This window comes from Camelus dromedarius, chromosome 33 (genome assembly GCF_036321535.1).
Source record: "Camelus dromedarius isolate mCamDro1 chromosome 33, mCamDro1.pat, whole genome shotgun sequence".
NCBI classification, from domain to species: Eukaryota; Metazoa; Chordata; class Mammalia; order Artiodactyla; family Camelidae; genus Camelus; species Camelus dromedarius.
The window spans coordinates 10905022-10930261 of NC_087468.1; the positions used below are offsets into that span (position 1 = coordinate 10905022).

Consider the following 25240-nt stretch of genomic DNA (forward strand, 5'->3'; position numbering starts at 1 on the left):
AATTAATACCTTTTCATTGAATGGCTGTAAAAAAACGAATCAATGCTTTAATAAATAAATAAATCCACGGTTAGTCAGGTCAGTCTCTGAGGAAATGTGCTAAGTCTCCTGCACTAGTCCTTAATGCCATGACCACCATGAGCATGCTGTGGTCAAACACTGTTTCCTTGGTCCATTCAAAATTGAGAGGAAAAGGTACGCGTTTTGTAGGGTGCACCTCACAGCTAGAAATCCAGTTGCCTCTGCACAGCATTTGGATGGAGAATCGCCTCACATCACAGCTTGTGGTGCTGGCTGGCTGGCCCCACCACCTGGCCTAGACACTGGAATTATCCTTCAGCGGTTTCTGTTTTCTGGAATGTTTTCTGGCGTTCTTTTCTTGAGACGTCTGCCACCAAGTCTTTCCATTCATTATAAAAATATTATAGGTCGTGTTTGCCGGAGGGTATCTGAAAGGAAACACACAGGAACTGTACCGCGCAGCTACACGCGGAGGGGTTCCTCCTGTCTGCTCCTCGGGAGGCAGCAGAGGCTGCACCTTCTTGGGGGGGCAGGAGTCTACGGACTTCCCACCAGGAGGGTTTGTCGTCTGCGAAATTCCTTTTGCCTCTGGGCACCGCAGAGCCTCTGGGAAAGTCCTTTCCCCCTACTTTCTCATCACGAAGGCAGGCTCCCCACGGTTTTGCTTAGTCTCTGTTGGGTGGAGCCAGTCTTTGCCTCTAAGAGACACGGAGGGGAGATGGTGAGTCTGAGGGACAAGCCCCACCAGAGCTGTGAGGTGGGTCTGGTTATTTCCAGGAACTCTAGTCTTCTCTCATGTCTGCCACCTTTAAGGCTCTCCTTTCACTTCAGGGGACCCACTGCGGTTTCAAGGGAGAAAGCTGATGTGAGGTGGTGGTGACTGGCCTGAATGGGTTGCCAGTCCTGGGAGCCTTGGCATTTTCAAGGACACCTTTAGGGAAAGCAATGCACTCTCGTGGGGAGATTTCAATACTGCAGTCTCAGAGTGGGGTGGGTGGGGTGGGGGGTGGACACCTCCCCCTCTCAACACCACCACAGCCCGTTTCTCTGTGGACAAGCTGCGTACTCAGCACAGGGTTGCGCAGGACCTGAGGGGCTTTGGGGAGCTGCTCTTCCGCTCAGGAGGGTTTGTCTCAAGGGATGCAGATCAAAGCACATCATTTCAAGGTGCAATTACTACAAATGCATAATCTTCTAAACTCTGCTTTCTTGTGCCTGCTCCTGGTTACAGCCTTTGTGCTTCAGTCTCTCATCCAGGGGATAACTGAAATATTTAACAACTGGTGCAGACAGGCAGTGACTAATCAAAATGGCCACCGCTGCTCCAGGCATTAACCCTTCATTTGCTGGATCATGGGGAAGACAGGGAAGTCTGGGGAGGCTCTGGGAAGGAGCCATTTACCAACAAATACAGGCATCTCTCAATATTCCAACAACCAGTGCTGCAGTACCGGCGTGAATGAGCTGAACACCAGCCCCTTCTCACCTCCTCCAGAGCCTCACCCCTCCCCACACTCCTGGAGCTGTACTTTTTCTTTCTGTTCTATGTCCATGTTCCTATTTTCCAATCTTTCAGCCAGAAGGTGTACCATCTCCTCTCTCAGTAGCCCTCAGTGTGGGAAGAGGTGTGACCTGATCTGCAGGGTTTTCCAGAGGCAAGCACGGCCCAAGCCAGGAAACCCAAAACCCAGCTGTGCATTAAGACCACAAGGCAGTGCTCAAAACCAGCCAGCTGGGTTATCTGCACCACAAAGCACGCAGGTGATGCTGCTGCACCAGCAGGCTTGGCGGTCCCTGCCCTCCTCCTAAATCCCCAGTCAGTAGGAAGCTCTGGGACAATGCTAGTACAAACCCCTGTGAGCTCTGGGAAGGGAGGTGGTGCTGAGAGCCACTCACAATGGCTGCTTCCTCCTGATGTATGTGATCAACACCAACAGCAGCAACACTGTGGCCACGAGGATTCCCGCCACCGAGACCGCGGCAATGATGATGTTCCGCTGGAGGAAATGCAGAAGCTGCACGCAGGGCACACTCCTATTTGGAACAGCTAAGTGAGAAGACACGTGGCCAAGTAAACAGAGAGGGATGACCCCATACAGATCTGCAGGGACAGCCTGTTAGTTCTGCTTACAGCTGAATTGAAAACCTTAGCATCTTAGCAGCTGGCTCTGGAAGTCCTCTTGGGGAAGAAACTGGCTATGTTTAGGAAAATACATTCATAACCTGTTTGGTAGTGGAGGTGAGGTGCTGAGGGTATCAGCCGGCGAGCAGCAAAGCAACCGGAGTTTGCAGGAGGTGAGGAGAGGAAGAGAGGATGGACGGAAGAGGCAGGGCCACCACAGGAGGTGGGAAAGCCCTGCTGTGGTGGCTTTTAGGAAAAATGGACTCAGGTATTTGGTCTGAAGCTTTTCACAGGGCAGTGACATGATCTCCCCTCTGCTGCCCCCATCCCTCCATCCCTCACCCCACCCCTAGCTTCAGGAAATTCTGCCCTACACGAAACCTGCCTCGTGTGTGCAGGCTTGGGGGAATTTCAGGAAATGAGGCAACATGATGCCAAGATGATTCTGAGCTCATGTGGAAATTTTGAGGGTAGATCTGGAATGCCACTGCATGTGGGCTTGGGAGTACAAGGCAATCTTCACTAAATTTCAAAGGAAGGAGACCCCAGGTGACAATGGGGACTCAGAGCTTCTGTCACCCCATTTGTAATGTGACCAAAAAAGAAAAGGGAAATGGGGCACAGAGGTCCAATGACAGGAAGCAGATGTGGAGAAGCTGCTGAGGGAGACCAGAGATGCAGGCAGGAGAATGCTGGCCAGGTGCCTTCTGGGGTAATGCGGAGAAAACAGGGCATGTCTGACAACCCACCTTCATCAATCCTGTGTCAAGGGGCAACCACATCAAGCAACTCTAAGGGCTCTACTGGAATAATTCAGCATTTAATTTCTTAAAGAGAGGAGGTGACAACCAGGTATAATTGTGATAGCGAGTGGCTACATGGAAGGATTGTACTGGGCTTGGTACCAGCATGTGGCCATGATGGACAAGTTTCCACCCACCATGGATGGGCCCAGGCTCAGGTAGTCCGAGGGTGAAGATCAGGGACTAGGTTAACCTTTGGGATATAACCCTCCGGATTGTGGGAATGCATCCGTGTGCAGTGCTGTAGGGACTATGAGGACACCCATGAGATGAAGGACCCATGCTGTGTAGATGCAACAGCAAAGAAGCATCTTTTTGAAAGGTGGAGGAGGTGGGGGTGGGCAAATTCCTGGAGTTAGTTTAATTCGTAATTTTAACTGCAGGTCATTGCTTTTGTGGGTAAATTAAAGGTGTGCTGACATCTAGTCCATTAAAATACCATGAAAGGCAAACAGATGCATTCTGAAGTCATCCATACTTAGGTTCTTATTTAGCGTATGCTGTGTGGATTATTACCTGGACTGATTGCTTCTTGAAGTGTTCCTTGACCTACGGTGGTTAACTGCTTGTCACTTGCATCCCTGTTGAACAGAGAAGATTCTTTATCCCTCTTCTCCTCTGCACTGTGACCTACAAAAGACAAAAAACAAAATGTGTTCATCAAAAAACAACCATCAGCTTGTGATTAGTTCTGTTTTCATGATGCAAGTAATTACCTCTAGAGTCAAAGGGAGGAGCTAGGATTTTGGAGAAGAGTCCAAACTACATCAGTGTTAAGTTTGTTGATTTTTTAAATCTAACAGGTTACTGGGTAGACCAAGGCCGTGGTTCTCACGCTTGAGTGTGCATCAGAATCACCAGGAGGCCTTGTTAAAACGCAGATCTCTGGGCCCCACCCCAGGGTTTCTGAATCAGTAGGGTGGGGGACCTGAGAATGTGCATTTCTCAGAGACCCCGAATGAGGCTGGCTGCCGGTCAGGGACCACACTTACAGGACTTAGCAAGAAACTTTCAACCAGCCACTGAGCCTCTATGACCCCAGGCTCCACTAGTATAAAACAGAGTAATAAGACCTATCTCACAGCATAATGTCCATGAAAACAACTTATAAACCACAAAGTATTACCAAAAAAATGTTTCTTGAAGTGTGTGGCCAAGATGGCAGAGCAGGAAGACCCTGAGCTCACTTCTTCCCATGGGCACACCAAAGCCACAACTCTACGGAACGGCTATCTGTGACAATGACCTGAAGACTTGTAGAAAAGACGTCCCACAACTAAAGATATAAAGAAGGAACCACAGCAAGATGGTGTATAGTCAAGGCCCACACCCCAGTCAATGGAACCCACAAACAGCAGGATAATCACAACTGTAGAGGTCTCTCCCTCCCTCCATCTCTCTGTCTCTCTGCAGAGAACAAGCATCCTGATCTGCTTCTTTATGCTGTGAAATTTTACAAAAGCAAGCTCTCTCACGGTGGGGGTTTGGAGAAGTCATGGGTATCCTAAACCTTTCCAGCGTCTAGAGCACTCTTCCTCATTCGTTGAGCACCCACATTAGCCAGCCCAGTATTCCTGGAGAAGACTGTCTGAGCCCCACCTGCTGGACCCTTAGCTTAGACTCCCATTTGGTCCAGAACTCAGGCAAGAGGAAGAAGAGGTATTACATGTTGACCCTCAACTCCAATTTTATCCATTTGCATTTACCATTGTTGGAAATTCTGTCCACGCTGCCAAGGGAAAATTCTGATTCAGGAGAATTTCCATCAAAATCAGCTTCTTTGATGATGAAACACATAAAAATAACGAAAAAGTTTTTATCAGTACACACAAGCACCTTGGGTCTATTTTTTAAAGTGGTTAAATGCTAATATAGAATTCAGCTTGTACTTGGAAATGTGTATTTGAAAGTTTGTATGTCATTGTAGAGAGTGGCACCAGCTGATGGCTGATTACAGAGGCTGGAGCCCAGGCAGAGGCTGTGGGAAAGGAATGGAAATTCACATTTGTATGCAAATTTCCAACACAGGGCACTTCCGTGCACTGCTGGAAATTTCTGATACACAATTCTATCCTTATGACCTTGGATCAAATACCTGTCTTTATCCTCAAAGTGTTACTTAAAAAAAAAATAATATGAAGCTGCTTTAAAAGGAAAAGTATATTCAGCACTTTTGTTATTTCAACAGGTGTGCCCAGGACAAGTGGGTTTTTTTTGGGGGGGGGGGGGTCTTGTTCTTATCCATGGAATGAGGTACTAATGACTGCACCGGCTCTCACCCAGAGCTGAGATTAGCCTCAAACCAGGTCATACACGTGGAAGTGTAAGAGTGTCCAGCGGGAGTTATTACACCAGTCAGGGCTCCTGGTGTCAAGAACGGTGAACACCGCTTGGAATTCTAGTTCCCATCCTCTGAATAGCCTTCAGAAGGTAAGGACCTGCCTGACACATGAACTTGAGGGATCTCCCCAAAGTAGAGGGATAGTCACACTTTTATCTTGGAAGTGATAGGATTTCAGACAATTCTTTCCTTCACATCTCAATCTGTCTTTGCTGCACAAGTAGCTGTTTTAAAGAATGGTAAAGTGATAGCATGTCACATATAATACAGCCCGTCAGCCTATAGGAAAACGTGCCCTTAGAGATTGAAAGACAATACTTGCTTTCTTTCACGTCTCTCTCTGTAATTGATTCGTCTGCTGTCTTTGTTTCATCAAACGGTGCATCATACGGAACTTTGGAAAACCCTTGCAGTAGAATTTCATCTCAAGTGAAGTAAATAAAGGCATGTTAATACCAGCAGTGGAAGGCTGACATATATTCTCTGTAAGTACCCAAAGCAGTCTACAAATACAGTAAGTTCTGGGAGATGAGAAGGTCATCTGAAGGCAGAGGCAGAGACTGGAATGAGGCAGCCCTAAGCCAAGGAGCTCTAGGAGCCTCCAGGAGCTGGGAGAGGCATGAAGGACTCTCCCCTAGAGCCTGCAGAGGGAGCGTGGTCCTGCCAACACCTTGATCTTGAACTTGTGGCCTCCAAAACTGAGAGAGAATAAATTTCTGTTGTTTTTAAGTCAAAAAATAAATAAAAATAAAAATAAATAAATACAGTGAATAAATGCTACAAACTCAATGGATAGGTGAAATTATACTCGAAAATACCTTCTCTTAGGAAGGGAGATTCTAATCACATAGATCATTTCTGAAAAATTGTGATTCCACTACATGTCCTGGGCAGTAAACACTGACCTCTAAAGATACGTGGCTAGAAACTTTGTCCCAGATCTCATGGTATGTAGTGTCATAATTTTCCTTCTTATTCCTGCTGTCATTCTGACTCACCTCTGAGACTTTCCCCAAGAGGGCCCATAAAAATGGGGTAAAAATAAAGCAGAAAAGATTTTTAAAAGTCAGAAAGCTCTTAATTTACAAGCTGTTCCTAATTTTTCATGGTTATGATTTTTCTGAAATATATTTATTTCTCCTTCCCTTTTAAAGTTTTCAGTATTCTACTTTTTTTCCTCGGGCCAGCAGTTTTATTTTTTCCTTCTAGGTTTACTTTGCAAAGCCACAGAAAATAATCACCACAAATTCCATTCATTTTGTATATATCCTGAGTCCTTTTTCAAGGGCTATTAGTACATTGGTGGGTGGTCTACTCACCCGATGGAATAAACGCTTACAATAAGGACACGAAAAGGTTAACCATCACAGGGACTCATTTAAAATGATGAGTTCTCACCATCCTCTTTCTTGATGAATGCATTGACCTACAAGTTCCTGAACTGTTGTTCAGAAGGAACCTGGCAAGTTTACCAGTGGACCACCAATGCCAAGGCCAACACTGGCATGGCACTGATCCTTCCAAACCCTGAATTTGACACTCATCTTCAGATGCACTTACTCCCCTTCCACACATGTGGAGCTGGATTCAGAGACACAGGGCACCTGCCAAGAAGAGAAAAGCCTTCCCATTCCTATGTAGGAACTCCTGGAAGCGTGGAGAGTGGGACTGCAAAAACTATGTGCAGCCATGCATTCATTCAGTCATGGCAACCTACCAAAATCACTCGGCCAGGTAGTACAGATTTATTGAAGCTTCTTTAACAGCACACATGGAAGAAGGGCAAACCCAGAATTCCTGAAATGCCTTTTCTGCTTCAACTGAGATAATCATGTGGTTTTGTACTTCACTGTTAATGTGGTCTATTACAATAACTGATTTTCCTGTGTTGAATCATGCTTGCATTCCAGGAATAAATCCCACTTGGTCTGGTATATAATCCTTTTAATATGATGCTTAATTCAGTTTTCTAGTATTTTGTTGAGGGACTTTGCATTTATATTTATAAGTGATATTTCTCCATAGTTTTCTTATACTGTCTTTGTCTGGCTTTGGTATCAGGGTAATACTGGCCTCTTAGAATGAGTTAAGAAGTGTTTCTTCCCCTTCAATTTTTCGGAAGACTTAGAGAAGCATTAGTGTCAGCTCTTATTTACAGGCTTGGTAGTATTCACCTGGATGTGAATGTGAAGCAACCTGAGCCTGGGCTTTTCCTTGTTGGGAGGGTTTGATTACTGATTCAGTCTTCTTATTCATTACAAGTCTATTCCAATTTTGTTTCTTCTGAGTCAGTTTTGGTAGTTTGTTTCTAGGACTGTGTTCATTTTTTCTAAGTTATCTAATTTGTCAGCATACAATTGTTCATAGTATTCTCTTTTAATCATTTTTATTTCTGCAATTAGTAGTAACCTCACATTTCTTAACTACTAATTGAGTCTTCCCTCTTTTTCCTCATTCAATCTAGCTAAAAATTTGTCAGTTTTACCTTTTCAAGGAACCAAGTTTTGGTTTCATATATTTTTTTCTATTGTTTTTCTATTCTCTATTTCATTTATTTCCACTCGATTCTTTATTACTTCCTTCCTTCTACTAGTTTTGAATATAGTTGGCTATTCTTCTTATAGTTTATCAAAGTATACAGATAGGTTATTTATTTGAGACATTTCTTCTGTTTTAATGTATGCATTTATAGTTATAAATTTCCTTCTTAGCATTGTTTTTGCTGCAGGGATTTTGGTATGTTGTGTTTGACTTTCATTCATCTCAAGGCAATTTCTAATTTCTTATTGGTTATTTAAGAGTGTGTTGCTTTATTTCCACATATTTGTGAATTTTCCAGTGTTTCCACTGCTGTAGATTTCCCATCTCATTTCATTGTGAAGGAAAAAATACTTTACATGACTTTAATCTTTTTCAGTTTACTCAGAGTTGTTTTGTGGCCCACAGATGGTCTATCCTGGAGAATGTTCTATATGCATCTGGAAAGAATGTGTTTTCTGCGGTTGTTGGGTGGCATGTTCTGTGTAAGTTTATTAGGTCTAATTGGTTTATAGTGTTGGTCACGTCTTCTATTTCCCTGTTGATTGTTCATCTAGTCCTGTCTACTACTGAAAGTGGGGTACTGGAGTCTCCGGTTATTATTGTAGAACTATTTCTCCATTCAGTTCTGTCCATTATTGGTTCATATAGGGGTTCTGCTGCTATGTGCATATGTTTATAATTATGTATATTGAAATTCTTATCAATATATAATGTCCTTCTTTGTCTCTTGTAAATTTTTTTTTATTTGAAATCTATTTTGTTGGAAAATAATACAGCCACTCCAGCTCTCTTCTCGTTGCTATTTGCATGCCTTTTCCCATCATTTTATTACCTTTTTATGTCGTTTTACCAAGTCTATCATAGACAAGTAGATAGATCTGGTTTTTTCTACCCATTTGCTAATCTGTGTCCTTTAATAAGCATTTAACTCATTTACATTTAATGTGATTACTGATCAGGAAGAATTTACTAATGCCATTTAGCTATTTGGTTTCATGTCTTAACAAATTTTGTTATTTTTTCATTAACATTTTAAACTTATAACAACCTAGTTTGAATAGTATCAATTTAGTTTTAATAGCATGCAAATACTCTGCTCATATATATCTCCATCCCTCCCCTTTTATGTTGTTATTGTCTTAGATTACATCTTTGTACACTGTATGCCCATTAACATAGATTTACAATGATTGTTTTATGTACATGCCTTCTAAATCATATTAGAAAAAGAGATAAGTTACAAACCAAACCAAAATGACAATAACATTGGCTTTTATATTCACCCATGTAGTCACCTTTACCACCATTATTTAATTTTTTTTCTTTTGGCTTTGAATTTCTATCTAGTATTCTTTCATTTCAGTCTGAAGTACTCTCTTTAGTATTTCTACAGGGCAGATCTCTTAGGTTACATTTATCTGGAAATGTCTTCATTTCTCCTCCCTGATCAAAGAATAGTTTTGTCAGGTATAGAATTCTTGGTTGACAGTACTTTTCATTCAAGACTTCAAATACGTCATTTCACTGCTTGTGGCCTCAATGATTTTTGTGTTGCGATCAGCCATTAATCTTATTGAGGATCCCTTGTACATAGTGAGTCTCTTCTCTTTGGATGTTTACAAGATTCTCTGTCTTCTGGTTTCAACAATTTGACTACAATGTCTTTAGTGTGGATCTCTTCTATTTATCCTGCCTGGAGTTTGTAGAGCTTCTTGGATGTGTATAATCATCAGATTTGGGATGTTTTGGAGCATGATTCCCTCAAATATTTTCTCCATCCCTTTCCTTCTTCTCATTCTGGGACTTTTAAACTATGTATGTTGCTACTCTTGATGGTGTCTCACAGTCCCTCGTGCTGTTTATTTTTTTTCAGTTTTTCTTTTCTCTTCCTCAGATTGGATACTTTCAATTGTCCAAAGTCAAAGTTAAGGATCCTTAATTCTGCCTGTTCAAATCTGCTGCCAAATCCCTCTAGTGAATTTTTCATTTCAGTTACTGTATTTTTCAACTTTAGAATTTCTCTTTGGCTCCTTTTTATAATTTCTATTTATCTATTGAGATTCTCATTTTGTTCAAACACTGTTTTCCTGATTTCCTTAAGTTCTTTGTCTGTCATTTCCTCTACTCATTGAACATACTGAAGACAGTTGATTTAATACCTTTGATGAATAATTCCAATTTCTAGGTTTCCTCAGGAATGGGTTCTGTCCAATTCTTTTTTATTTTCCTATTAATAGGCCATACTATCTTGTTTCTTTGTATGTTTTGTAATTTTTTTTGTTGAGAGCTAAACATTCCAAGTTTTATATTTTGATAACTTTGGAAATCTAATTCTCCCATTCCTCATAGATGACCAATTTCTGCTTGTTGAGGCCTAGAACCATGCATTTGTGACTTTTTCAAACTATTTTGGCAAAATGTGTATGCCTTGTTGTGTATGGGTGCTGAATTTCCAGTTTGTTATCTCTGTGGTCACTCAGTGGCCTGACAAAGGTTTCTTTAAGTGTCTATATTTCAAAAAGAGAAAAACAAAAAATACTGTTTCTTTAATGTCCTTAACAAGGTTTCTTGGAAGACTCTTCAGACCATGAGAGTCTGAAGATAATGGCCACCCTTAGTGCCGGCCCTTGGTGATTAAAGGCAGTGATCAATACACACCCAAATTTTTGAAGGACATGGTCCCTATTGCCCATTCTGACACCAGCAAGTCACACTGAGAATGTGGGCTGCCAACCACTTGGTTTCCTGCCATGGGCCTGGGGGATGGAGAATGGCAGGATCTACATGAAATACTGAAATTCACTAACATTTACCAGACTCTTCATCAAGCTCTTTCCAGGATGATGCAAGTATTCAAATGAAATCCAATGTTCCAAAATAGTTGCTTAAGATAGTACTCGCCAGCTGAGTTATAGCTTTGGTGAAGAGATGTACTCCTGAAGTTTCCTCCATCACCATCTTCCATCTAGGCCTTGGTTTTTCTCAAATGTTACATGGGAAGCTTGGAAGAGATCAGTGAGTCCCAGCCTAGAATCAACTGGAGAGCTTTAAAAACTACTGATTCAAAGTTCTCATGCCATGCCAGGAAATCTGATCATGTGTCTCTTTTTAACAATCTCTCAGGGGATTCTCATCCTCAGGGCTAAGGATGTGGGAGAAGGTCTATCTCAGTCTTGGGGCCTCATCCATCTCCAACAGGTGCAGAAATCACCTGGGCATCTCATCCAGAAGTGATGCAGCTGGTCCAGGGTGGGGTCTGACACTGTGGTTCCAATGACTCCTAGATGGTGGCCCTGCCGCTGCTACCTGGATCCCTCTTTGAAGAACAGAACTCTTTCCAACTCTTTATCTTCTAATTTTGCTTAATTTCTTGAGACTCTAACATTTAGAAAACTGCTTCTAGCCTCAAGGCAACGCACCTTTCTTCTCATCAGAGCAGCAGGAGCAGGTTACCTGAGACACCACCACGGACAAGCACAAGACTCTTCAAATACAGCCTGACAGTTTCACGTGAGCAGATTACTTACCAAACAGTCGAGCCAAATGTTCTTCTCGCTTATTTGAACCTGATGCAAACTCGGCATCTCTCAAGCTCTTTTGTTGAGGATAATCTATGGGAAAATAAACCTCAGCTGTGAGACAGTCTTTCATTGGCTCTGCATGTAATTCTCTTTAAATCCACACACTCAGGTGTAGTATTTTGAGAGAACCACCATGCAGTTGGCCTGCTCCAGGGGAGAGCCCTGGGCTTGGGCTCCGGTACAACATTTGAACACTGCATGATCTTAGGCAGTAAAGCTCATGGAGTTTGGTTTTCTCATCTGAGGCTGGAGGGAAAGATGTCCAACCACTGGAGATCTGTGAGGAGAGGGGATAAAATTCACTGACGCGACCTGCAGACTGAAAGCGCTCTCCCCTCTTCCGGGCTCCGCGCTACTGTCTGTGATGAACGGCAGTAACGGTGCCAGTTCCAAGCAAGGTCATGCTCAGAGCTCAGCTGTGGGAGGCACAGAGACAGATGAACACACATCTCAGGGTCCTTTCAACAAACACTCTCCCCTCCACAGGCAATGAGGCCAACGAGCAGTGACCAACCATTCTGGAAACGTGATGCTCTCTTGTGTTGGAGGACAGGGAACAGTGCTACTGTATACTCTGCACTAATCCACACTATGGGTCTGTATTTGGGAGGGGCTCAGGGGCCTGAGGTCACCCTGACTTGACCTCTTGGATAAGCACAAGGAATTCCTGATGTTGTCACTGAGGAATGAGAAAATGAAGATGCAAACAGAGATGGACCACATCAGCAATCTCCCCTAGGATGTTGTGGTTGGACATTAAGACTTCTGCTGACCCTCACCTGGCCACATCAAGGATGTGAATTAATTGTGCTAAAAGACTAGCAACCTGTGAAGATTTTGAGCTGTATTTTCAGGCTTTTCTTTTTTGAGGTTATGATGTCTGTGTCCACACACACTTTCCTGATTCAAGGTCAAGGTCAGCCCTTTTCTCTGGCCCCTGAGGGGTGGGCAACCCCATCCCAGGAGGAGAAACTTGTCCCCTAATGAAGGAGTTTCAGGCCACAGCACCTGCCTATTCTGAGAGGCACAGCACATTCATGAAGTGTCTGCAAGAATCTGAACTTTTAACTAAGAACCAGTGACAATACCAATTATCACACGGTTTTCTCGTAGACAGTCTGCATAGCCATTGAGTAATCTGTGCACATGGCAGCTTTCAATTCTATAACAACAAAAAAATTGGTAGGAAGGCCTACCTGGTGCATGCCGAATGATTTCAAGTATGACTACTCTGATCCAATAAATAACAAATGTATGTTTCTCTGTTAGTGAGACATTGGTGAATTGTTAGGAATAGACAATCACGCAAGCACTTTGCTAAAAATGTGTTCATCATATTGCATCAGCCAGTGGAGCATAAAGAAACACTGTGCAGGACACACCATCATGATTACGCAGTAAAATATTCAGTTTTAATCACATGGTTCATAAACTCCATTAGGAGTCTGTTAGTTATAAAATTGGTTTGCTAGTAGTTTTATAATTTCAACATGGCACACATGCCTGGTTTATTCTGGCAAATAATTACCCAGTTGTAAGATTTTCCTAATGCACACTGTGTCCACCTTAAAGGATTTCTCTGTCACTTGTGTGATTTGGGCTGATGTACATGTTTTTGGCATAGGGGGTCAGCTCCTTCCCCTTAGCTTTCTCATTTGAGCATCAGTACAAAGGGAGAAATCAGCTCTGCTACTCACTGCAAATACTTTCCAGAGGCTGGGGGAGGGGGAGGTGATGGGGAGGAGTGTAGGAGGCTCCACTCTCCCAAGTCAGTGACTAGGACACATGTACATTGAACTACGAAGTGTGCTGAATACAGTTACTACACTACTCACATCAAGTGTTACCAGGAACAGTGAACACCACTTACAAACCTGGTTCCTGTCCTCTGAACACCCTTCAAGGTGAGAGAACCTGCCTGACCCTTGAATTTCAGAGATCACCCCCAAAATACTGGGATATTCAACCTCTGGACTATAGACTTCCATAATCTCTAGAAGGTTATAGAGAATATTTTGGGCAATTCTTTCTTCCACATCTCAGTTTGGTTTTGCCCCACACCTATCTGGTTTAAAGAATGCTAAAATGACAGGGCAGTACAAACAATACAATACAGGCACACCTCGATATTGCAGGGCGAGTTGTAGCTTACCACAATAAAGTGAATAGCACAAAAGTGAGTCACATGAAATTTTGGTTTCCCAGTGCATACAAAAGTTATGTCTCCACTATACTGTAGTCTGTTAAGTGTGTAACAGCATTAGGTCTTAAAAAAAATACCTTTATTAAAATACTTTATTGTTAAAAAATGCTAACCACCATCTGAGCCTTTGGTGAGTCATAGTAATAATATCAAAGGTCACTGCTCACAGGTCACCGTAACAAATATAATTGTAATGGAAATGTTTGAAATAGTGTGAGAATTACCAGAATGTGACACAGAGACAAGAAGTGAGCAATGCCATTGGGAAAATGGTGCCAAAAGACGTGCTCAGTGTAGGGTTCTCACAAACCTTCAGTAAAAAGCACAATGTCCACAACGAGCAATAAAGCGGAGAGCAGTAAACGAGGTCTGACTGCGCAAAGACCTTCCAAAATGTGCACTTAAGAGTTTTAAAGACATATACTTGCTTTCTTTCACGTCTCTCTTTGTAACTGATTTATCTGCTGTTCTTCTTGTTTCATCAGATGGAACTTTGGAAAACACTTGCAGCAGAATTTCATCTCAAGTGAAGCAAAGAAAGGCATGTTAATATCAGCAATCCAGGATTAACATATTCTGCTCTTAGTACCGAAAGTAGCCTACAAATACAGTGAATAAATGATACAAAGGCAATGGCTAGATAATGTTATGCTGTAAAATGCCTTGTCTTAAAAAGGGGAAGTTGGTCTCTCTAAATCATTTCTGAATAATTTTGATTTCACTCGCTGTCCCAGACAGGAAACACTGCCCTCTATAGATCTGCAGCTAGATAATCTGCCCCAAATCTCAGGATATCTAATGTCATAATTTTTCTTCTTGCTCCTGCTGTCTTTCTCCCCAGTTCTGAGAGTGTCCCCAACCTGTCCCTCTGTATGAGCAAACCTCCTTCCTGTTTCTACACGATGCACATCATTTTCTGCCATGAAGACTTACTGCCTCTCCTAGGAAGCTTCTCACAGTGAGATTCTGCTTTTGTGGCAGACACACCTAGACGCAAATCCTGATTTTATTGTTTAGCCAATGTGATCTTGGGCAAATAACTCCACCTCTGTGAGCTTCAGTTCCTTCACTGGTAGGCTGGGGATACGAGCATTTAACTCATAGAAATTCTGTGAAAATTGAATAAAACAATGTATGTAAAAGCACTTAACACAGTGCCACCCTGAGGATCATGCAAAGGCTAAGTGTTTGGAAACTGCTAGTCACCATCTTATTTATAATAACCCCTAGATAAGCTAGTAATTACTGCTTGTTTTCTGCTCGTTGGAACCCTGCACAGGTGGAATGATATGTGGGTAAGTAAGGAAAAAAGACATAAAACACAAAGGAAACAAAGATGTCATTAATATGTAACAGAAAAAAGAGATTTCTGCCACAGAAGCTATGGCATTCCATCACCAGCCATCTTTGCCCCCTTCTGTACCTAACTGTGATTAGAGCCTCAGGGACCAGCCCTCAGAAAAACACTTCCTTTCCACCCTCCCTGGTAGGTGGGAGGGCTGAGGGACTTGCAAATCTCCTCCAAAGACTCCTGGGACCCTGGAAGACTCTTGCCCCTCCAGATGGAAGAGAAAGTAGTGCTGGGGCTGCACTTCCACACCCCTTTACCTCCTGCCTTGAGAGCAGATGTGATGTCTGGAGCTGCAGAAACCATCTTATGACCATGAGACATAAGTACATAAGATAAAAGCACATAAGACATAAGGAAAGGCTCTGATGATCTCAGAGAAATAGGCCCTGACCTAAGTCACTGAGCACTGCACCAGAGCTACAGCTGTCTCCCTCATACTGCTTGAAACAGAAGGAAAATAAACTAATCCGTGTTTATGCCACTAACTAAAGTCTTCTGGTAACTGCAGCCACGTGCTTTATTAACTGGCATAATGACTAAGGCAACACCTGGACATCCCTCACTGAGATGATCTTGCTCACTTGAATAGAGAGTGCAGAAATGAACTCATACTTATACTAGCAATTAATCTATGACAAAGGAGGTAAGAATATACAATAAATGGTGTTGAGAAAACTGGACAGCTACATGCAAAAGAATCCAACTGGACTACTTTCTCAAACCATATACAAAAATACTCTCAAAATGAATTAAAGACTTAAATATAAGATCTGAAATCATAAAAATCCTAGAAGAAAACATAGGCAGTATGTTCTGTGACATCACTCTTAGCAATATGTCTCCTCAGACAAGGGAAGCAAAAGGAAAAATAAATAAATGATCAAACTAAAAAGCTTTTGCACAGTGAAGGAAACTTATCAACAAAATGAAAAGGCCACCTACTGAATGGGAGAAGATATTTGCAAATGATATCCAATAAGGTGTTAATAACCAAATTATACAAATAACTCATACAACTCAACATCAAAAAAAAAAAAGGTTTAAAAATAGGCAGAGGATCTGAATAGACATTTTTCCAAGGACACACATAGACAGCCAACAGATGCATGAAAAGATCTCAACATCACTAATCACCAGGCAAAAATAAATCAAAACTATAATGAGATATCACTTCACAGAATAGCTATTATCAAAAGACAACAAATAACAAGTATTGACAATGATGTGGAGAAAAGGCCCCTCGTGCACTGTTGGTGGAAATGTGAATTGGTACAGCCACTATGGAAAACAGTATGGAGATTCCTCAAAAAATTAAAAATAGAACTACCATATGATCCAGCAACTCCACTCTTGGGTATTTATCTGAAGAAACTAATGACACTAATTAGAAAAGATATATTCCCCCTCCCCATGTTCATTGCAGCATTATCTACAATAGTCAAGATGTGGAAGCAACCTAAGTGCTCATCAATAGATGAATGGATAAAAAAGATGTGGTATATATCCCAATGGAATATTACTCATCCATGACAAAGAGTGAAATATTGCCATTTACAACAACATGGATTATGGACCTAGAGTGTATTATGCTAACTGAAATAAGTCAGAGAAAGAGAAAGACAAACACTGTATAATTTCACTTGTATGTGGAAACGAATAATAAAAAACAAATGAATAATCATAATAAAATAGAAACAGAGTTAAAGATACAGAAAACAAACAATGGGGTGCAAGAGGGGAAGAAGTGTGGGAAAAAAATAAATGAGAGAAATTAAGAGGTACAAACTTCCTGTTGCAAAATAAATGAGTCCCAGTATGAAATGTACAGTGTGGGGAATATAGTCAATAACCATGTAATATCTTTGTATGGCGACATATCATAACTAGACTTACCATGGTCATCAGTCTCAAATGTATAGAAATATTGAGTCACTATGTTGTGTAACAGGAACTAACACGGTGTTGTAGGACAATTATACATCAAAACAAACAAACTTATAGAAAAAGACATCAGATTTGTGGTTACCAGAGGTTGAGAGTGGAGGAAGGTGGAATTGGATCTAGGCAGTCAAAAGATATAAACTAGTTATAAGATAAATAAGTAGTTATAAGATAAATAAGAGCTAGTTATAAGATACTAGTTATAAGATAAATAAGATAGAAAATAAATTACTAGGAACATAATGTACAACATGATAAATATAATTAACACTTCTATATGTTATATATGAGAGTTATGAGAGCAAATCCTGAGTTCTCATCACAAGAGAAAAAATTGCTTCTATTTCTTTACTTTTGTATTCATATGAGATAAAGGAATAACACTAAACTTACTGTGATAATCACTTCATGATGTATGTAAATCAAATAATTATACTGCATACTTTAAATTTCTGCAGTGCTGTATGTCACTTATATCCATAAAAGTGGAAATAAAACAAAATAAACAATCTAACTTTATACCTCAAGGAACTAGAAAAAGAAATACACACTAAGCCCAAAGTTAGTAGCAGGAAGGAAATAAAGTTTAGAGCAGAAACAAGTGAAATAGACACCAGAAAAAATAATAGAAAAGACTAACAAAACTAAAAGTTGGTTTATTGAAAAGATAAACAAAACTGACAAAACTTTAGCTAAGCCAACTAAGAAAAACAGAGAGAAGACTCAAAATCATGAATGAGAGAGGAGACATTACAATTAATACCACAGAAAATACAAAAGATCGTAAGAAACAGCTATGAAGAATTGTACACCAATTATATGCCATATAGTAAATATGGATAAATTCCTAGAAACATATAACTTACCAAATTGAATTATGAAAAAACGGAAAATCTGAACAGTGTAAATGATGAATAAGGAGATTGAATCAGTAATCAAAAACTTTCCAACAAAGAAAAGCCCCGGACCAGGTGACTTCACTGTTGAATTCTACCGAACACTTAAGTAAGAATTAATGTCAATATTTCTCAAACTATTCCAGAAAATTTAAGAGGCAGGAACCTTCCCAAAATCATTTTAGGAGACCAACATTACCCTGATACCAAAGCCAGATAATACTACAAGAAAAGAAAACTATAGACCAGTATCCTTGATGAATACAAATGTAAAATTCTCAACAAACTGAATTCAACAGCACACTAAAAGAATTGTTCACCTTGATTAAGTGGGATTTACCCCTGAAATGCAAAGATGGTTCAACATATGCAAATCAATAAATGTGATACACTTCATTAACAGAATGAAAGATAAAAATCATATGATCATCTCAATAGATGCAGGAATAGCATTTGACAAAATACAACAAACATCCTTTCACAATAAAAATAATCAACAAATTGGGTATGAAAGGAACATACCTCAGTAAAAGCCGTGTATGACAAACCCATAGCTAACACCATACTCAACTGTGAAAAGTTGAAAGTTTTTCCTCTAAGATCAAGAACAAGATAAGGGTGCTCACTCTCATCACTCCTATTCAATACAGTACTGGAAATCTAACCAGAACAATCAGGCAAGAAAAAGAAAGAAAAGGCATCCAAATCAAAAAAGAAAAAGTAAAATTGTCTTTGCAGTTGACATGATCTTACATAGAGAAAATTCTAAAGACTCCATTGAAAAACAAACAAACCAACAAAAACGTTAGAACTAATCAATGAATTCAGTAAAACTGCAGGATACAAAATCAACATTTTGTTGCAATTCTATACACTAATAATGAAACATCTGAGAAAGAAAGAAAACAATCTCATTCACAATAGCACCAAAAACAATAAAATGTTTAGGAATAAATTAGCCAAAGAGGTGAAAGATCTATACAGTGAAAACTATAAGACTTTGACGAAATAAACTGACAAAGACAGAAACAAATTGAAATATATCCCATGTTCATGGGTAAGAATTAACATTGTTAAAATGTCCATACAACCCTAAACCATTTATAGAGTCAATGCAATCCCTATCAAAATTCCAAATGGCATTTTTCACAGAAATAGAAAAAAAAATCTTAAAATTCATTTGGAACCACAAATCTCAAATACCCAAAACAATCCTGAGAAACAAGAACAAAGCTAGAGGCATCACACTTCCTGATTTCAAACTATACTATAAAGCTACAGCATCAAAACAACATGTTACTAGCATAAAAACTGACCTATAGACCAATGGAACAGAATCAAGAGCCAAAAATAAACCCTAGCATATTATATAATCAACTCATATTTGACAAGGGAGCCAAGAATATTCAATGAGGAAAAGACGGTCATTTCAACAAATGGTGTTCAGAATTCACTTATGAATGTTATATGTGAAAACTGGTGGAGGCTGGGGTGGGGGGTGGAGAAGAATAACAAATTTTATAAGCTCAGAAAACTTTATAAAATTGGTAGTAATTTTTCATAGTTACATTTCTTGAAATATGTTAATTTTGCCTTCCCTTTTTAATTAATTTTTTAATTGAAGAATAGTTGATTTACAATATTGTATTAGTTTTAGGTGTATAGCAAAGTGATTCAGTTATATATACATTTTTCAGATTCTTTTCCATTATAGATTATCACAAGATATTGAATATAGTTTCCTCTGCTATACAGTAAATCCTTGTTGTTTATCTATTTTATTTATAATAGTGTGTATCTAAATTCCATACTCCTAATTTATGGTGTGTGTGTGTGTGTATATATATATATATATATGATGTATATACATATGTGTATATACATATATATGTATACCATAAATATATATATATATAATGGAATATTACTTAGCCATAAAAAAGAATGAAATATGGCCATTTGCGGCAACATGGATGGACCTATAGAGAATATTATACTAAGTGAAGTAAGTCAGAGAAAGACAAATATATGATATCACTTATATATGGAATCTAAAAATTAATACAAGTGAATTTATTTACAAAACATAAACAGACTCACAGACACAGAAAACAAACTTACGGTTACCAAAGGGGAAGGTTTGAGGGAGGAATAAATTAGGAGTAGGGGATCTCCTTCCCTTTCAAAACATTCTGGTTTCTATCTGTCCCTGGGGGGGAACAGTTTTGTTTTCCCTTTGCAGGTTCACTTGCTAAGCCACAGGAAATGACCATCACAAGTTCAAATGATTTGGTATTTGCTCTGAGTTCTTTTTCAAAGGCTGTTGTACTTTGCAGGGTGGTCTACTCACTTGATGGAATAGGTGTTTATGACAGTGACACCAAAAAAGTAACTGTCAGAATTGCTAGTAAAGTGATGAGTTCTCACAACTCCTTCCTTGTTAAATGCATTGACCTACAAGTTCCTGAACTGTTGCTCAAAGAAAACCTGGCTAGTTTATCAGTGGTCCACCAATGGCAAGGCCAACACTGGCCTGGCACTGGGCTGGTCAATAGGGCTTTGGGGGGATGGGATCCTTCCAAACCCTGCACCAGACACCCATCTTCACATGCACTCACTCCCCTTTCACACATGTGGGGCTGGATTCAGAGACACTCAGCACCTGCCAAGAGAAAAGTCTTCTCCTTCCTTGATAGGACTTCCTGCAAGCATGGATAGAACTACAGTTGCTGTCTGCATCCATCGTTCGTTTCGTCACGGTAACCTCCCATCACTCAGTCAGCAAGACACGTAGTGTAGGTTTACTGAAGCCTCTTTAACAGCACACATAGAAGAAGGGCAAACCCAGAATTCCTGACCTGAGACAGCCAAACAATCCACTTCCCGTGTAGACAGACGTCCCCCTTCCAAGCAGGAATGGCACGCATCACTCTGTGATCAGAACATCTATCAGCTCCCAATCTACAGGGAACCATTAGCACTTACAGCTGGGAGCTCTTTCCCAGACCAGAGATGGCCCTCAGTGTCCACTCCTGACCACACAGACACCAGAGAGAAAAAGATCTCTCTACAATCTGAATGGCTTCCTTCAGCAGACAGCTGAAATGTTTTCAAAAGTTTTCCATCAGTCTTAGCTCTCTGCTAAAGAGGAATTCCCTGGGCCTTAGTTTTTCTCAATATTTCTCAAATCTTGGAGTAGATGCATGAGTCCCAGCATAGACTCCCCTAGAGGGCTTTGGAAACTACTTGTGTACCCCACACCAAAGAATCTGATCACTGAGGATGGGTCTGGACTTTACACAATCTCCCCATAGGATTCTCATGTTCAGTTAGGACCTGGGAGAGGGTCTGTCTCAGCCTCGGGCCCTCACTCATCTCTACCCTGTGCAGAAATCACCTGGGAACCTCATCAAGGCAGATGTGATGCAGCTGGTCCAGGGTGGGGTCTGACATTGCAGTTCCAGTGGCTCCCAGGTGGAAGCACTACTGGTCTACCTGGACCCCACTTGAAGGAGCAGAAACAGTTTAGCTTCTAATTTTGCTTAATTCCCTGAAACAGACACTTAGAGAACTCATTCTAGCATCAAGGTAAAGCACTTTCCTTCCCATCAGAGCAGCAGGAACAGGTTACATGGGAGACCTCCACGGACAAGCACAAGACTCTTCAAATACTGCCTGACTGTTTCACATGAGAAGGGTACTTACCAAATAATTTAGCCAAACCTTTGTCCAAATTGTTTGAACTTGATGAAAATTCAGTATTTGAACCTGTAGGGAAAAGAAACCTTAGCTGTGAGTCTGTCTTTCACTGGATCTGCAAGTAATCCTCTTTAAATCCACACACTCAGGTGTAGTATTTTGAGAGGACCATCACACAGTTGGTTTGCTCCAGGGGAGAGCGCTGGGCTTGGGTTCTGGTACATTTGAACACTGCGTGATCCTGGGCAGTAACGCTCTGTGGGGCTTGGTTTTCTCATCTAAGGCTGGAGGGAAAGATGCCCAACCACTGGAGATCTGTGAGGAGAACGGTTAAGTTCAATGATGCAACCTGCAGACTGAAAGCACTCTCCCCTCTTCCGGGCTCAGTGCTACTGTCTGTGATGAACGGCAGTAACGGTGCCGGTTCCAAGCAAGGTCATGCTCAGAGCTCAGCTGTGGGAGGAACAGAGACAGATGAACACACAACTCAGGGTCCTTTCAACAAACACTCTCTCCTCCACAGGCAATGAGGCCAACGAGCAGTGACCAACCATTCTGGAAACGTGATGCTCTCTTGTGTTGGAGGACAGGGAACACTACTACTGCATCTCTGCCCTAATCCATACTATGGATCTATATTTGGGAGGGGCTCAGGGGCCTGAGGTCACCCTGACTTGACCTCTTGGATAAGCACATGGAGTTCCTGATGTTGTCACTGAGGAATGAGAAAATGAAGATGCAAACAGAGATGGACCACATCAGCAATCTCCCCTAGGATGTTGTGGATGGACATTAAGACTTCTGCTGCTGACCCTCACCTGGCCACATCAAGGATGTGAATTAATTGTGCTAAAAGACTAGCAACCTGTGAGGATTTTGAGCTATATTATTGTGCTTTTCTTTTTTGATGTCATGATACTATGATCAGACACATTTTCCTGATTCAAGGTCAGGGCCAGCCCTTTTCTCTGGCCAGTGAGGAGTGGACAAACCCACTAATGAAGGAGTTTTAGGCCACAGCTCCCATCTATTCTGAGTGCCACAGAGCATTCATGAAGTGTCTTCAAGAATCTGAACATTTAACTCAAAGCCAGTGGCAACGCTGGTTTCCTCCCAGTCTGTATGAGGAGGAGAACACCGGCTCCGGCCTGATTCAGGTTCATGGCAAGCCTCCCACGTCGCTAGCGGCCACAATACACCTGTGACGGTACCTTGGATCAGGTGGAAAGGGTGGAGCCCTGCACTTTGCCAATAATCCAGGAAGAGAACAAAGAAGAGGGTCTCCGCTCCTCTCTTCTTTGCCATATAGTCTGTGTACCACGAGAGAGAAGCAAAGCTCCTAAATTCCTTCAGACGTGACAGCCTTGAACTCCTGGACACTTCGGAATCGCCAGTCTGTGACGTCACACCGGAAGCGGAAGCGAGGCGTCCCGGGGGGCGGGGCCTGTGGACAGGGAGGGGCGGGGCGGCTGGCGACCCTGAGGTAACAGCCTGTCTGCGCACTTCTTCCGGCTCTGCAGCGCCTTCCTCCACCCCGCATGCCCTGCGCACGGAAGGCGGTAGGATATCAGTCAGAACTCTCAAGTTTTGAGTCCCAGAAACTCAACTAAATCAGCTTAAATGAATTGCAAGTAGCTAGAGTAGCCAGAAAAATTTTATGGCAAATCAAGATATCCCCTTACGAAGATATTGTTATTTATTGTGTAACATAAAATTATAACACCAAAAGTGTTGTAAAGAAAAATATAAGTTGATGTTGTCATTCATGTATCAGAATTTCCCTATTGTTAAGGAATGCAAGTCCGTGTGCCCGCTGCATGGTGAGGCCAAACTGAAATGTCGGAGTTTGCAGCAGAGGAAGGTTTATTGCAGGGCGGAGCAAGGAAGATGGGGTAGCTTGTGCCCAAGAAAACCCTGAACTCCTCAAAGGATTTCAGCAAAGCTTACTTAAGGGCCAGGTAAGGGGGTGGGGGTGGGGGGTCACAGGGTACGTGATCTGTTCATGCACAGTTCTCTAATTGTTTGAGGGAACAGGGCGGTCAACACCATCAACCCCTAGGTGCCAGAAGGTCTGGGGGCTATGGGCTCTCAATCATCAAGCAGTTAATTTCTTCCCTTTGGTGGTGGTTTTTGGCATCTGAAAAACTCAGGAAATAAACATGAGATACTATTATGTGTGTACTTCAGAGAGGAACTACAGCAGAGGATATAGGGGAGAGGTCTGACCCTGGGAGGTCCCACAGGGTCCTCCGTGGTTACACTGTTACATTTAATAAGTATTAAACTATTTTCAAAGAAAAAAGTTCTTTATATTTTAGCACCTTTAACTATACTTTTTACTGCTGCATTTTCATTATGCATTGAGTCCCACAAGTTATGTAGCCAGCCCTGCTTCATATGCGGTGGTGGGATGGAAGAGATCTGCGGGGGGGAAAAATTTATGTAGTGGAATTCTAAGTAGCTCAGAGGTACTGGATTGCTGGGGTTGCCATAACAAAGCACCACAAAATGGTTGGCTTAAACAACAGAAATCTATTATCTTACAGTTCTGAAAACTAGAATTCCGAGATGGGAGTTGGTTCTTTCTGAGGTCTCTCTCCCCAGCTTGTAGGTGGCTGTCTTCTCCCTGTACCTTCACACATCTTCACTCCATAGGCATCTGTGTCGAAACTTCCTCTTCTTATAAGGACATCAGTCATACTGTATTACAGCCTACCCTAATGGACCTCATTTTAACTTGATTACCTCTATAAAGACACTCAAAAAAAAAAAAAAAAACCCACAATCTGAGGTACTGGGGGTTAGGATATCAACATATAAATTTGGAAGGGTACACAGTTCAACCCATAACATTAGATAATCACAGCAGTGAAAATTTTATTTCTCTAAAATATCTTCAAACAAACAAAAGCAGAACAAAGAAAACATATAAAATAACACGGAACTCACTGCTTCAGCATGGCCAGTAGACAGAAAATGTCTTCAAATTACTAGTAAATATAAAAATCAGCCCTCACCCCAGTCACTGACTCACCTGCTTCTGCCACTTGCCCTGGCAGAGAGGAAACACAATGGCCCAAAGTGGCCTAAAATCTCCTGTAAAAAGAGAAAACTCACCCTAAGGTACAAATGTTACAAATGTGTCCTGGGAGAGCAGAACAAATACCCAGAGGTGGAAAAGATCTGGACAAGAGATTGGGGAGGCTTCAATCAAGACCCTGGAAGGGGCAGAACATGGGCTGGGCATGGGGTGGAAATAGAGTCCTTGGGGTGCCCGTTACCAAGGAGATTTCACACAAAGCTGAGGGTTAATAAAACCAAAGCAATGACAGATAAGTTAGCTTCAAACTCAAGATGTACAACCATCCATCTTTGAATCCCCACTGCCCACTCCTGCCACTTTCCCCCGTCTCGACAACAAATGTTGAGGATGTGAAGCAACTGGAACTCTCATTTATTGCTGGTGGGAATGCAACATGGCACGGCCACTGTGAAGCAAAGTTTAGCAGTTTTTTTACAAAGCTAAATATAGGTTTACCATCCAGCAATCATACTCCAAGTTACCCAAATGAGTTGAAATTGGATGCCCACACAAAAAACTGCACATAGTTGTTTACAGAAGCTTTATTCATAATTGCCAAAAATTAAAAACAATTGAGATGTCCTTCATTAGGTGAATGGATAAACAAAGTGTGGTACATCCAGACAATAGAATATGATTAATCAACAAGAAGAAATGAG

General features: G+C 41.4%; 1 protein-coding gene across 1 annotated transcript; it reads right to left on the minus strand.

Moving 5' to 3' along the window:
- Window positions 1-31: 31 nt before the first annotated feature.
- Window positions 32-24198, minus strand: C33H2orf92 (chromosome 33 C2orf92 homolog). The gene is made up of 5 exons (XM_064481705.1): window positions 24132-24198; window positions 11356-11439; window positions 3463-3576; window positions 1918-2068; window positions 32-449 (listed from the first exon to the last, which is right to left on the minus strand). Exons 1-5 carry the CDS (start codon window positions 24196-24198, stop codon window positions 317-319), a joined length of 549 nt encoding a protein of 182 aa, XP_064337775.1. The 3' UTR covers window positions 32-316.
- Window positions 24199-25240: the final 1042 nt, after the last annotated feature.